This window comes from Mizuhopecten yessoensis, unplaced genomic scaffold, assembly GCF_002113885.1.
Source record: "Mizuhopecten yessoensis strain PY_sf001 unplaced genomic scaffold, ASM211388v2 scaffold7479, whole genome shotgun sequence".
Classification (NCBI taxonomy): Eukaryota; Metazoa; Mollusca; class Bivalvia; order Pectinida; family Pectinidae; genus Mizuhopecten; species Mizuhopecten yessoensis.
Window position 1 is genome coordinate 800745 of NW_018407068.1, and position 16700 is coordinate 817444.

Consider the following 16700-nt stretch of genomic DNA (forward strand, 5'->3'; position numbering starts at 1 on the left):
TTTCAAAAAAGATATCGCGGGGAAATGAAATCATGGAAATTTGTTCCAAAGAGGTAATTTTCAATCTTTACATATTTCTAACAAAGAGTCTTATTGAGGCTTATTTATTGTTGTACTGATCACTAAGCTTCGAGGACCTGTGACGCATTTAGTCGCATCCCTTCTACAGTGTGTCTAGGTAACTTCATTATTTTTTCAGGATAAGCATTTCTGTGGGATATTTAATCCGAACTTCATTATTACTAACAAGATAAACATTTTTGTTGCACAGAAGTCGCAAATACTGAAAAGTACAATTTTGTGGCAAATTTAGTCGCAACATCACTGCTGTAGTTAGGATAAGCATTTATGTGATGTCGTGGATTAAATCTTTTAAACACAGTAAGCATTTTTGTTCCATCTTTAATAACATTTCATCAAGAGTTAACAATGAAAAAAGTAAAATCCCTTCCGATAATGGAAACACTTATCAAGGCTTAATCCTGCGTATCTGTCATTAATCCAAGGCGCGTGTATATATCCGGGATTCCCGTATTACCACACGCATTCAGATCAATATTGCACTTGTCTAATAATACATTGGTCCGTGTGACCTGTCTAGCCACCACGTCACAAACTACAGGCGCTAAGCTGACCATCTCCACGGTGGGATACTGTTCGTCCAGACAGACACTGGACTCGTCATGATCACATCACACAACTGTACTGGTCACTGTCGAACACTGGCACTATACAAGGTTGAACGACTACATGTACGAATAGAAAACGGAAACTTGTATGACTGAACACGAATTCGAAGGATAGCTTTAAGTGGCACTCCAACTTTGTCTACTGAGTAGCAAATGGTGGGCGCAACAACTTTGGTCCTTTTTTTGTTTGGCGCATGGGCCAAGAGTTTCGAACGTCACACCAGACTTTCTTTATCCCGTCGGGCCTTGCTCCCGACCCTCCTTAAAAAAGCCTGCCTTTGTGGGACTCTCGATGAACGTTACGGTGATTTCATGACAGGTAACGTTTGTAACAAAGAGTTCATTTTCTGGAGGGTCTTCCACAGACGTTTCATAATGGGAGGGTGATGGAGGGGAAGGGGACACTACCATATCCTGGTCGCTAACTTCACCTCCAACACTGTCTGATCGATAGCCACATGTCATATCGTCATCAGATACGTATTTCACTGTCGAGTCATCAGAGAACTGGTCATCAGATTTGTCACAAAGATCTTTGTCCTGGAATTGTGTGGCATGAAAAGCGCGTGTCTGAGACACCCAATCAAAGAAGTTCCTGTCTCGACGTTGACTTTCACATGAGCACGTGCCAGGGGTGACGTAGTGATTGTCATTATTACATACTGCACACAGTTGATTGCGTGCCTCGTTTGTGGGTGTGTCATCTGTACCTCGGTCACTTTCAACTGACCCCAGCTTGTCATGGGCAGCGTCGGACAGGTACCCGGCTTCCCGTCCGGTCGACTCCTCTTCTGGGAATGGGAACAGACCTATGGGAAGGTTGTTGTTCGTCTCCTCGGGGGACGGAGGAGTGAACGGATAGAGCGTGGTCAGTGGTATCCGCTTAGAAACCTGTGGAAAAGACGCCATAATATATAGAACATTAGCATTCATTCCAATCAAAATCAAAGGAAAATATGGTAAGGGAAAACATGAAGTTTGTGGAAGAATTTCTACCGAAATCAAACACTCAGGAGTTTCGCCTTTAACACAATGGTACTCAAAACGGTTTTTAAGTGCCTAACGTAGTTTAAGTATTTAAATGTATTCACGGTTAATGTTTTACAAATATGTAGCTTAGATTGCATGGCACTTTTCCCAAATTTGAAGTTCAGGTCAAATTTAAAAGGCGATTGCGAGGTATATGCCTTGCCGTCAGATACTGCAAAGTGCAAGCGGTTAAGAGTTTATAGCGAGTTGGATTTTGAAGAGCCGCTTAAGATCGTTGAAGGATTAACGACTTCTTTTGACTTAACAATACAGTTTCTTCCAAATGAAATCTCAGTTTCAGATACTATCCGAACCGCACTGTAATCTCTTAATTTGGTCCCTACAACTCAAAATGGCGCCGGGCTACACTATCCGTGTGTTTACTCTTCTCTTAATATCATATGTCGCGTTGTCTTATGCTTTCCATCTCTTATAACGATAACATCATCTCTAGGTGACCCAAAAGTAACACGGAATCCATATATTTATACGATATCCCGCTCGATATTTGAGCTGGAAGCGACACACACAGTGTTATACACACATTTGCAAGTTATCTCCCGTTGAACGACATGTTTTTCACTATTACGTAAATCGTAGAACGTGTTTTCTTTTTGGTGCTTAATTTGATTGCTATCTATTCGTCTCTTCGTTTATTTTAAGCAATGTCGTATGTACAAAGTTATTTTAGACTTATAACCACATAATCAAAACTCTACCGTTTATCTTTTTAATATACTAGTAAACATAACAAAATAAGGTTATATGATTTTTTTCGACAGTTTAGCAGGAAGGCCTACGATTCAAGATTTCAATATACGATGTTTCTTTTACTCTCCAACACAATAAGTATAACAAGATGTCACATTACAACAAATTTGTAACAAACACTGTCTCTATTGACAAAGTCTCAAGCACTTTATTGTACAGATCTGACGTCAGATTTCATCCATGTACACGCTTCCCTAATTAACTATTTATATCAGTCACTAATGAGAAGGACTTCATCATATTTGATCATTTGTTGAATTTGGTCTTCATAATGTACGTCAGGAGCACTGCTAGTTATAATCAGAGATAACGACAGTAGCATACCGACGACAGCTATATATACCGACAGGCAATGTACATTGTAACGACCAGTAAAGTGTGGGTGGAAACAATTACGGGTATACGAGTTATGCCTTTATAATACCAGTAGCCAATACACATTCCTTGTCTTATACCCATGTTTATACATGTATGCGTGTTGGAGGTCGTCACGGGAAGGCGAGATGACTAATTGGGAATTTCAACGAGATTCCAATAATTATGGGTCGATGTCTAGGATGGCCAATGAATCATTGTCTTTTACCGTGGGTATGAATCACAGACTTGTTTAGTCTGTATGAAATACCCAAACTATTCAATACACTAACTACGGCGTGACCGGCAATGTCGGAAACCAAGCTCTGATTCAGTGCAAAACATAGAAGACAAGACCAGTAAATTATATGTATGACTATAGAGCTTGGGACCTGTAAGCTCTACATAACTGTAGACATAGGGTGGACATGAAAAGTCTATATAAAGACATATGGCGTCATGTGACTATTGTTAATTTAGGCACTGAATTACTTTCAGTTGGCATTCATATTGCCTATGAATGCTAACTGAAAGCAGTTCAATACTTCTATTTACAATTTTTGGAATTTGTTCATCTCATAAAATCATAGGTCCTGAAAACTGTAAATGGGCACAGAACCTGTTAAACTATATATGGACTTAGGACCTGGCATCTGTATAGATAGACACAGGACCTGTCATCTGTATATATAGACATAGGAATTATTAATGGACAATCTGAACACATGGATATTGGACTTGCAAACGGTCTATGTGGCCGTTGATACTCTTAACTATTTATAGAGACATAGGACCCGCTAACTGTATGTGTAACAGGAGAAATAGAAATGCACGGCCAGATCAGGGTTCGAACCCGGAACACTCCGAACTCTAGACGGACGCTCTACCAGTTTCGCTACCTGGTCGACCCAGTCCAGTTTCGCTACTAGGACAATGTATCGACACAGAACCCGTAAACTGTTTATGTATACATATCGACACAGGACCCGTAACTGTATATATATATACATATTGACACATGACCCGTAAACTGTATATATTAACGGGCGACATTCTATTTATCTGCCATCCAAATCGCATTCATATCAACTGTATACTGCATCTGGTAACAGTTCAATGCTTATACTTACATTTATATAGTGTGTTTTGTATAGGAACTTGAGCATAAATACGTTTGAATTTCTCGCTTATCATATCAGTGACGTCAGTTCAAATCCCAGAACAGCCGAATTTTCCAGAAGAAATAATATAGTCCCTCGTGTCATTGCAACCCACACGCACATTAAATGGTTTGAACACAAACTCAACTTTATTATTAATTTCATATGAGTGCGTATATGTTGAAAAATTGATAATTATTGCATAACTCCTGCTTGTTTAAAATTAAAGCTGATTTTCGCGCATTGATAGATTACATGTATTTGGAAGTGATGCGGTGCTGACGCTTATGTTTCCATCGACTGGATTATTACGGTTTTTTCAGAAGCATAGGCCTATATAGGCCTACTCGGAAATTTTTAATTAAAGTGGCCCTTTCAGTAGGTGCTAACGATTCCAAGGACATCTCGTTTGAAACAGATTCCATGTCTAATCGGTCAGATTAGCATCGCTAGCAGATCATGCCAGATGACCTTCACAGGGGCTCGGTTTCGTGATTTTGAGTAATTGATGACATCACTGAAGAACCACAACACTTAAAAAGGTATTTATACACATTCTAAAACCTTGTCGATACCCTCGGCTTTTACAAGGTTTTATAAATGTTGAATTTTAGTGTTGTGGTTATTCACTGATGTTATGCATAGCTCAAAATCTCGCAACCGAGCCACTGTGTGATGACGTTGACAAACTTGGTAATTTCTTATCTAGAATGACACTTACAATAATTTTGTGGTACCTACACACTAAATTAATGTAATAAATTTATATTGTCATAATTTGTCAAGTTGCTTTATTTTTTGTGATGACCTACAGTGCTAAATGCTCATGAACCCAGAAAGTTCTCTGACTATAGGCCTATTGATACCGAAAGTATCTGGTGGCCATGTATGTTCATACACTGGCCGAATCACTGTTAATTGTAGTATACAGTCTCATATACTGGAATTTGGTTTACTAACGACATATAAGCAAATGCAACACAGTGTAAATATATACATATCCATACAGGACTCGTAAATAGTATATATATGCATATCGGCACATGGTAAACTATATATATACATATCGACACAGGATCCGTAAACTGTATATATATAAATATTGATACAGGAGCCGAAAACCGTATATGTATGAACTTAGGACCCGTAATCTATACATATGAACAAAGGACGTGTAAACTGTATATATTATATATAGATGTAGGCCCCTTAATACTTGTTATACACGGACTCCTTAAATGCACAGCTACGCGTCACAGCGCGTGGGTTCAGCATTAATTTATAGTTCGGAACATCTAATTACATAGTCAATGTCGCTTGTGACGTCGTGGCCTTTTAACGAAATAACACGTTGGCATTGTTTTCTTTCCCGAGAAATTATTGAGGAGATGTTGACATGATCCAGCACATAACTTGTATTATCTCCCACTTATCCCTTAATTCTATACACGATCTCAATCAGTCCAAATCGGCACTATGGTTATCGATCATGATATTAATAGATATGTGCGAGGGCGAAATAGAGCGCTGAATGGATGGACGCGTCAATCACATCTCATTTATCTTTGATTGTGACGTCATGTAAACTTTTTATGAATAGCGATGGTTACATACCTCGTATAGCCTCCGCTTGCCAAAGCGCCGGGAGTAAGGTCTACAAAAGGCAAAGACGCAATCATCAATACTGCACAACAATATATATCACAGGAGAAGACAAAATCCCCACCAAATATACGAAAACTAGGAACCTCAAAGTAGTTTACATGTAACATATATACCTTCGGTTACATTCACGGTTCCCATTAAACTTGTATGCCACCGTCAAACACATCTGTTACTCAATTAAGTAAATTGTATAAAATAACTGCACATGCTAATACAATGACAACATTTATTGATGAATTTATAGTGACAATCCTAAAGCACTGAAGGTATACATTTGGTCAACAGCATTATTGTTACACAACCACGTATCCTTACCGTTCTATGTATTCCTTAATTAACAGGGGGTCCAGAATGTTCTCTTCCGGTTCCCACGTGCACTCCCTGAAACAGACCATTTACATTAGCTTTAGAGATACTGGTACACCGGAGACCAATGCATTTCTCTGATGACACGCATGAATGTGTTTCACAGATTTCCATATATTCCTAGCACTGATTATGCTCTTTATTATTCACCCTGACTGTTTCGTCAGTTTTCAGAGGACAGGCCGGTTACTTGTACTCCATGGAGTACTACGTGTACTCTCGACAATGACGCCATAGAAAGTAACATTGTTAGCGAGATATCAGATAACCACCTAACAAGTTACATACCCACAAACAATGCTACAAACCCATTAACATGTTATATACCAAAAGACAACCGGGTAAGTACGCAATCACACGGAATTACATAAAAATGTATCTAGCAAACAACATGGGGTTGTAAATTTAAAGGGTACGTGCTTTATCGCTGGTGTGGATAATACCACGTGTGTGGTTCATGTGTGCATATTTCAAATTTCAAATACATATAGGTGTGTATTTGGTAACTCCACAGGTGACAGTTTTAGACAGTGTGGTGTGTGGTGTGATATGTGACCACGTGCTACCATTCCGATGCACCCATTCACGTGTAGCGATACAGAAGCAGATAGGCAATGTACCGTCTGGGCGATATCCTGCCCCTTGCCTCCTACACATAGGACGTCTGGTACTGTGGTCACGTAATAGACTGTACTGTGTGCACGATGTGCAAGTTGTTACAGCACAGACGTCAACGCCATGGGGTTTACGCCAGGGATTCCTGCTGGATGGCGTCATGTTTCACATTCATCATTTACAATTTCGATTAATTAAAATAGAAATCAACTGTGTTATCACCTAGGTTGATCTTGGATATTCTAAAACATATCTACTTAACACAAGATTGCAGACTAAGACTTTACCAGACTAGTAAATATGTAGACAACTAGGCTAAAATGGGCAGTGCATACCCAGGTCTACAATACACACATCATCAAGTTACTAGCACTTTGATACAGCACCTCTTGAAGGTTGTTTTTTTTCTCTCAACAATTTGGATACTTTACACCAATACCTAGTATTATGTGAAGCATCTTTACTGTTCGATAATCGATTGATCAGCTAGTTACTCTTTCGTTTTACTAGTAGATGGTAATCATCACCATAACAGAAATACAGAGCATTTACCACTGACAAATATACATGTAAAACTGGCAAAAAAGAACATCCCGATCACAATTTATTGAAACTAGATTGTGAAAAAGGCACCATGCAGCTTCTTGTGTCATCTCAGTACGACCTTCTAAATTAGAACAGTTATACAAATAATAAGTCCCAGCGACATTTTTTCCAGGAATACGGAAGTACAGGTCGGCTGACTCTACTGAAGGACACCTGCCGCATAAGTTAAACCGGAACTCAATTTAGACGTGTTTCACTAGAGCGCCGCCGACAAACCGGAAAAGGTATAGCTCGAGCATGCTCAGCTTAACAACATCACTTCGATTTTTTCCAATATTCTGACAGCATCTTTACGTCTGGAGTTTTACAGCGATTCGTTTGTCTGAGATAACAACGAAGAGGACATTCATTTCTAATGTTAGTAATCAAACTGGTTTGGGAAATGAAGTCTTTTAGCGAAAAATCATTAAGCTAACAGCGCTTTTAAAGCACGATGCAATACTCACGTGCAGTGTGTAGTCTGTGTATGCCTTTATAGCCGTTAATATTTAAAAAATATATACTTAAAGCAGTTTTAAACGATTGATTCTTGTTATCTTCTATATATGCCGAGGCTAGTTGGTATTTCTGAAATCCTAATCGTATCTACTCTAAATTGGCGTAGCCTAAACTTAGAGAAAAACTGCTGAGAAGAAAACCACTAATCCATCAATCACGTTCGTGATCATACGAATATATATACACTTAACCTCAAGTACTTGTCAACTTTCACATCTCCCAATGGAAGAGCAAAACTTATTCAAACGTAACTCTATAAACATATTACAAGGAAGTTGTATGCAGAGCCTGGCCTACACTAGTTGTAAACAACCCGAAGGTCACGGTCAAGCCACGCGCAACATAACACCACTTATGCACACGATGGCAATGTCGGATCAACAAAACGCTTCATCGCTAAAAACCTGTATCTGCATGGCATGACATACCAATATAGTGCTGTATCGGTGGTTGTCACGGTCGTAAACAGTGTCTGGACGTCATTGCATCACACACAGGTATTAATTATAAAGATGTACACTTATAAACTGCATATACTCACTTTGATGAGTATCCTTTCCATTTCACCAAGTACTGCATTTTACCCTGAAAAGAAAAGAAAACATCACAATATGATTTTCGAAGTAGTGTATGCCATTTCTGTTGATAAACAACTAGACACTTTTTATTTACACCCACTTGCGCAACTGTTAATAAAAACATGTATCGACCTCCAGAGCGAATGTAGCGGCATGGCGCCTAATACTAGCCTAACTATCAGCCAAGTAGACAATGACACAACTAACAAACTGTACCATCAAATACAAATATCAACTCGGCGTCAATTTGCCAAATCTCACCTTTCTCAGACGTTTCTTTTTGATGTAATCCGCCTTGAACACGCGTTCGCCTAGAGCCGGTAGAAATGCGTCCATCTTGGTACGAGCACTTGGTTCGAATTGATTATGCTAAACACACAGAGTTTTAGCGACGCAGTAACATAACAGACGAGGTAAACACCGAGTTGCGCGCGCACTCCGGTCGAAGCCTGACCTCATGACGTCAAGGTGTTTGTTTCACACAACAGCGCCTCGTGCTGACTCAACCGTTACTAGCTAGCTACTGGTCGCGATTATTTAAATTGAGAATGAGCGTGATTATCTTATTGGATATTTCACAATCCATGTGACATATTTCAAGTCACTTATTACGGGACCATGCGCGGACCTGACTCAGCAGACGACATATATATATATACGAAGAAAAGTCAGCGTTGGCTATTTTTAGAACTTAATCATATCTATTTTATCTGCGATGTTGAACTACGAACGACATGGTGGAAAGTTTATGCGCCTAACCTGCCGATGTTCATATCTATTAATAGATTGATATTAAAAAGACACACGTATGAGTCGTTGGGGTATAGCGACTTTGTCATGATTGTGTTGTGGGCATCAATTAATACATTGTTATATTGTCACGCGGCGATAACCGGGGTAGAACTACCACGTGTAGCGTGACTGGTGGGGCGTGGTCCTGCGTGTACTTACAATATATTGCAATGATTCACGGTCATATGACGACGTGGTTATGTACGTACTGCGCCGGTTTTACAATTCCACATTCGTCTATGACTTTGATTATAACAATAAAAGGGTGGTGTGATGTAAATCATCAACGAAAATCTCGAAAAATCCCATAAATTACTGGAATGTTGTGTTTTTCATTTACAAAAAAAAATCCTAAAGGGAATGAAACTTACTGCTGTCTGCATGTATAATTAATTTCCAAGTATGCAACTGCGTCATTATAGAAGTCGTTTTGTCGTTGGATATTTCAACTGCGCCAAAAATAAGTGGGTTTATCCAAGTATTTTCTTTCTATTTCGAAACTAAGTTCCCGGAAGTTTAAACATATTTATTGTCAACAGTGGACAAATGATTAGGCACAAGTTATAACAACTTATCAATGCCTTCTCGCCGGAAGACTTCCTATTTAAACCTATTTAAAATTTACCAATATATAAGATAATTTAGTCTGAAGTGTATCGTTTGCGAGTCAGTGTGAGTGTGTCCTTGTGAGTGTCTTTGTCTTATCTGTAATTGCCATAAGATGTAAAACTTCAGCAAATAAAGAACTTCAACTTGAATCGAAAGATTTTCTTCATTGCAGTTCATTATAATCACTGTCTGTGACTTCTGTCCAGTAACATATGGGTCCCTCGCCACGCGGAACGCGCGCGAGCACGGACCTGGTCAACAGCTGTCGCTCGGATTGTCAATAGTGACTATCAATGGTACAGACAGGTGCGAGGAGGGGCATTGCGGACGTGACATGAGAAATCACAAAAAACGTACGGGTTTGTTGGCGGTCAAATGAGGAGTTACAAAACATACAATTAGTATCGCCCCTAGAATGGGAGACAATCGCATCCTCTCATCCCTCCTAGCCGCCCCTCCCGACCCACCACCCTAACGTATCCCAACCGTACCCCATTTCCTCACGACCGTGCAATAGATGTGTCCGTATAGTTCGTATTTGACTTTATCCAGTTAGTTTATGTGAAGTCCAGAAAACGTTTTGCACACGCCACGATTAAACAAGTGTCCTATATCTAATTATAGCGTAGACAGAAATGAAAATACACTGAAAATCAGCAATATGTTCTATTTTAATAAAATTGGTAACCATTTATTTTTACGAACAAAGAAAACAACATCAAAAGAATATTTGAATACGTCCTGTGTGTCGTAAATATCGTCCTGTGTGTCGTAAATATCGTTCTGTGTGTCGTAAATATCGTTGTAATAACTTGCAATCCTTTTGCTACATTTCTGGCTGTAAAATATGTTTACATCATAAATCACTTGATGATCAAACATGTTTCATTTCATATGTAGCCGTAAACTATGAAAAACATTCATCTTCCCATTCTTATAACCGAAGAGTTCTGTGCTAGATATACATGTATCGTACATACGTAAACAAGTTTTACGACAGAAAACTGTAACTCGCCTCTGATCGTGATATTGTTATCGTACCGATAGATCCCGACCTTCACCTTAGGTCCCGGATCCAGGGTTTGTAAACAAGCTCTAATACAGCTTAGTAAGGAACTATCCAATTCTATTCTGACCTGCTGAGAAGAGCAAACGGTCATGCCGGACTAGCTTCTACCTTGTAAACAAAATTAAATAGTATTGTTATTGTCTCAAGATATAAGCCTTTTCCATTAAAAGTAATTTTAACTAAGGTAAGCGGTCCTGTGGGGTATTACAATCTGTATGGATGGAAATGACAATGATCGATGCACGGAGGAGCTGCAAGCAGTGTTACAGGGTTGTGAAATTCTGTTGCACTCTTCACTTAGAACGTGCACGTGCTATTTGATCAATGGGGACGCAGACTCGAAGCGATTGGTCCTTGAGCAAAGCTGCTACTGAAATATATATTCTAGTGCACTAGCAGTAGTACCAGTCGTAGACTTGCTTAAGTTTGGGTAACATCTTAGGATGAAGGCAGAAACTCTTGTTTAGATCTACCACGTGTACATAGAACACAGAACGAATCACATAATGGAGACAAACTTTCACCAAACAAATGGTCATCATTTACTTGGTTGGACCCTTCTTCATACAAATGGTCATAACTTACTATGGTAGGACCCTCCACCAAACAAATGAGCATCACTTATTTGGTTTGACCCTCCACCAAACATGGACGTAACTTTCTTTTTGTGACCCTTCGCCATACATAGTATTAACTAACTAGGTTGCTACATGTCAATACAGATGACCATAACTTACTGGGTTGGACCATACAACACTTATTGTCGTAGCTATCTAGGTGGGACCCTTATCAATACAGATGACCATAACTTACTTGTTTGGACCATACAACACACATTGTCGTAGCTATCTAGGTGGGACCCTTATCAGTACAGATGACCATAACTAACTAGGTTGGACCATACAACACACATTGTCGTAGCTATCTAGGTGGGACCCTTATTAATATAGATGACCATAACTAACTAGGTTGGAACATACAACACACATTGTCGTAGCTATCTAGGTGGGACCCTTATCAATACAGATGACCATAACCTACTGGGTTGGACCATACAACACTTATTGTCGTAGCTATCTAGGTGGGACCCTTATCAATATAAATGACCATAACTTACTGGGTTGGACCTTTCTTCGTACAAATGGTCATCACTCGGTTGGACCCATCTACTATAACCTTTATATATTACTGGGTATAGTTACATAACTGTATAAGACACTATTATAACGTATATTACTGGGTATATTTACATTACTGTGTAAGACCCTCTATTATAACATATATTACTGGGTATATTTACATTACTGTGTAAGAACTCTACTATAACATATATTACTGGGTATATATACATTACTGTGTAAGACACTCTATTATAACATATATCACTGGGTATAGTTACATTACTGTGTAAGACCCTCTATTATAACATATATTACTGGATATATTTACATTTCTGTGTAAGACTAGGTGGGACCCTTATCAATATAAATGACCATAACTTACTGGGTTGGACCTTTCTTCGTACAAATGGTCATCACTCGGTTGGACCCATCTACTATAACCTTTATATATTACTGGGTATAGTTACATAACTGTATAAGACACTATTATAACGTATATTACTGGGTATATTTACATTACTGTGTAAGACCCTCTACTATAACATATATTACTGGGTATAGTTACATTACTGTGTAAGACACTCTATTATAACACATATTACTGGCTATAGTTACATTACTGTGTAAGACCCTCTATTATAACATATATTACTGGATATATTTACATTTCTGTGTAAGACCCTCTACTATAACATATATTACTGGGTATAGTTACATTACTGTGTAAGACCCTATATTAGAACATATATTACTGGGTATATATACATTACTGTGTAAGACACTCTATTATAACATATATTACTAGTTACATTACTGTGTAAGACCCTCTCCTATAACATATATTACTGGGTATATTTACATTACTGTGTAAGACCCTATATTAGAACATATATTACTGGGTATATTTACATTACTGTGTAAGACCCTCTAATATAACATATATTACTGGGTATATATACATTACTGTGTAAGACACTCTATTATAACATATATTACTAGTTACATTACTGTGTAAGAACTCTATTATAACATATATTACTAGTTACATTACTGTGTAAGACACTCTATTATAACATATATTACTGGGGATAGTTACATTACTGTGTAAGACCCTCTATTATAACATATATTACTGGGTATATTTACATTTCTGTGTAAGACCATCTACTATAACATATATTACTGGGTATAGTTACATTACTGTGTAAGCCCCTCTATTATAACCTATATTACTGGGTATAGTTACATTAATGTGTAAGAACTCTATTAAAACATACATTACTGGGTATAGTTACATTACTGGGTAAGACTTTCTATTATAACATATATTACTGGGTATAGTTGCATTACTGTGTAAGACCCTCTCTATAACATATATTACTGGGTGGGTATATTTACATTACTGTGTAAGGCCCTATATAATAACATATATTAGGAGGTATAGGTATAGTTACATTACTGTGTAAGACCCTCTAGTATAACATATATTACTGGGTATAGTTGCATTACTGTGGAAGACCCTCTCTATAACATATATTACTGGGTGGGTATATTTACATTACTGTGTAAGACCCTCTACTTTAACATATTTATATTCCTTGTTAGATATTTAAATTATTGTATTAGATCCTATATATTGAGAATAATGCGATGTATATTGTATTACTGTTACTGTGTAAGACCCTCTATTATAACATATATTACTGGGGATAGTTACATTACTGTGTAAGACCCTCTACTTTAACATATTTATATTCCTTGTTATATATTTAAATTACTGTATTAGACCCTATATGTATATTTACATTACTGTGTAAGAACTTTACTATAACATATATTACTGGGTATATATACGTTACTGTGTAAGACACTCTATTATAACATATATCACTGGGTATAGTTACATTACTGTGTTAGACACTCTATTAAAACATATATTACTGGGTATAGTTACATAACTGTATAAGACACTGTATTATAACATATATTACTGGGTATATTTACATTACTGTGTAAGGCCCTATATAATAACATATATTAGGAGGTATAGGTATAGTTACATTACTGTGTAAGAACTCTATTATAACATATATTACTGGATATATTTACATTTTTGTGTAAGACCCTCTACTATAACATATATTACTGGGTATAGTTGCATTACTGTGTAAGACCCTCTCTATAACATATATTACTGGGTATAGTTACATAACTGTATAAGACACTGTATTATAACATATATTACTGGGTATAGTTGCATTACTGTGTAAGACCCTCTCTATAACATATATTACTGGGTGGGTATATTTACATTACTGTGTAAGAACTCTACTATAACATATATTACTGGGGATAGTTACATTACTGTGTAAGACCCTCTACTTTAACATATTTATATTCCTTGTTATATATTTAAATTACTGTATTAGACCCTATATGTATATTTACATTACTGTGTAAGACACTCTTTTATAACATATATTACTGGGTATAGTTGCATTACTGTGGAAGACCCTCTCTATAACATATATTACTGGGTGGGTATATTTACATTACTGTGTAAGACACTCTATTATAACATATATTACTGGGGATAGTTACATTACTGTGTAAGACCCTCTAGTATAACATATATTACTGGGTATAGTTTCATTACTGTGTAAGACCCTCTATTATAACATATATTACTGGGTATAGTTGCATTACTGTGTAAGACCCTCTCTATAACATATATTACTGGGTATAGTTACATTACTGTGTAAGACACTCTATTATAACATATATTACTGGGTATAGTTACATTACTGTGTAAGACCCTCTATTATAACATATATTACTGGGTATATTTACATTACTGTGTAAGACCCTCTACTTTAACATATTTATATTCCTTGTTATATATTTAAATTACTGTATTAGACCCTATATATTGAGAATAATGCGATGTATATTGTATTACTGTACTTGTAATGTAATTATGCGATGACATGTACTTAACTAATTATGTCCCATAGTAAACCTATAGTTTATAATGACGTGGTGATGTTCTTGTTACTGGAGCATATCAATGAAATTCCTAATAAGACAGTCCATATGAGGAAAGTAATTCAGAGTAATTTACAAAAATAGACCATTCATGTGACAGTAATACCTGTATATATTTATAGGTATTTCGACTATTTCTAGTAAAGCATATCGACGATAGACACGTACAAAGAAATTATATTTATAGGGGTAATTAAGTCCATTAAAGTAAAAAATATTTATAAAAAGTCGGCATACGATCCAATTGCTTTATTTAAAGGCACTAGGTATAATGTGATACTTCCTCAACTTGACAACCAATGGCAGTACTACCGCGGTTAACGTACCCGTAATTCACTTCCTGCTACCCAACACGTTCTACATGTATGTTTTCACCTAGTAAGGGCTGAAGACTAGAAAAGCACTGAAGTGTGAAATTTATGAAACGTCTGCTAGATAAACTATATTACGATTAGAAACCCGTGTTTAATCACTATGCTACATAGAAGATGGACAATCACAACAATTTATTGATAAAAGTAACTACATCTGTGACTTCTATGATTACTTGGTTATACACAAGACTGTGATCACTCTGTAAGATCGTTGATGGTGACACAGTACTCGTACCCTTTACCGAGACACCAGCACGTTTCGATTTCAGTGAGGGCTGCTATAAATCTATACTCAGTTTGCAATTGATTGCCTACATACTTGTGTTGTTCAAACTAACCGAACAAGGAAGAAGGAAAAAAATTAAGTTAGCTTATCCTAGATTAATATTTATATTGACAGATTGGCATGGTGCTAAATATAAAGTTAGCTTATTAAGATTGTTGTGACCTTTCTAATGTCTTGTTTAAATGACCCGTTGTTGGCCAGCAGTCGGACAAACGTTAGCACACTGTACTATTACAACAGAAAACAACGCGCTAGTTTAAGACTGTGTAGGATTTAATTATATTTAAAGAATACCGAAGTGTCAACAAAACCAGAATTCGTACTCTTTATCAATAACAACTGGAAAAAAATATGAATAAAGGAAGGATTTAAATGTAGATCCATGAAAAAACCACCACAATAGTGTTGTTGTCCTGTCATCAAGAATAAACAGTTCCCCTGCTAAACCTCCACAGAGGAGATAATGCTAGGGAAGTCTCTAAGCAGTATACATATACACATGTTCTAAGAAGGCACTATGGTACCAAATAGAAACAAGGAACAAGTGTCTTAGACACTTATGTAAATCTATCACCTTTTCGTAGACTGCAAATCTATTGAGGATGGTAGTCATATTGTTAACAATTATAAAACATACAACAGTACAGTCAATGCCAATAGTTTGACCAATGAGAGAGAAAGGGAGAGAATACATGGTGTAGGGTTTTGGTTGTTAGAGGGTTTTATTTATTATACATACAACTCGGCTTTAAGTTAATACATGTATATGAAATATAAAGCTATAAGGAAACCCTATTTGATTTTTGATATATAATCTTGGACAGCTAGGAAGATAACCTTATTTTCTTGTAATAGTAGTGTCTCGTTCCAAAAGAGTAAAATATCTGCTGTAATATTTAAAGGCAAAGAATATAATACTGTCTTCTTATGTAGTTGTACCTTTGATACACTCTAATAGAAAATGAGCAGTGTTTTCAACTTGACCGCATAAACATAGCGAAGATTAACAACAGGATGATAAATTTGACCCTTCCGGGTTCCAAAAGTGTAGTGGATTGAAATTAAAATAAATT

The 16700-nt window shown here is 37.0% G+C and overlaps 1 protein-coding gene across 1 annotated transcript; it reads right to left on the reverse strand.

Moving 5' to 3' along the window:
• Positions 1 to 385: 385 nt before the first annotated feature.
• LOC110453670 lies at positions 386 to 8793 on the reverse strand. The gene is made up of 5 exons (XM_021502726.1): positions 8593 to 8793; positions 8295 to 8338; positions 5984 to 6049; positions 5618 to 5657; positions 386 to 1580 (listed from the first exon to the last, which is right to left on the reverse strand). The coding sequence occupies exons 1-5, from the start codon at positions 8665 to 8667 to the stop codon at positions 921 to 923; spliced, it is 885 nt and encodes a 294-aa protein (XP_021358401.1). The 5' UTR covers positions 8668 to 8793; the 3' UTR covers positions 386 to 920.
• Positions 8794 to 16700: the final 7907 nt, after the last annotated feature.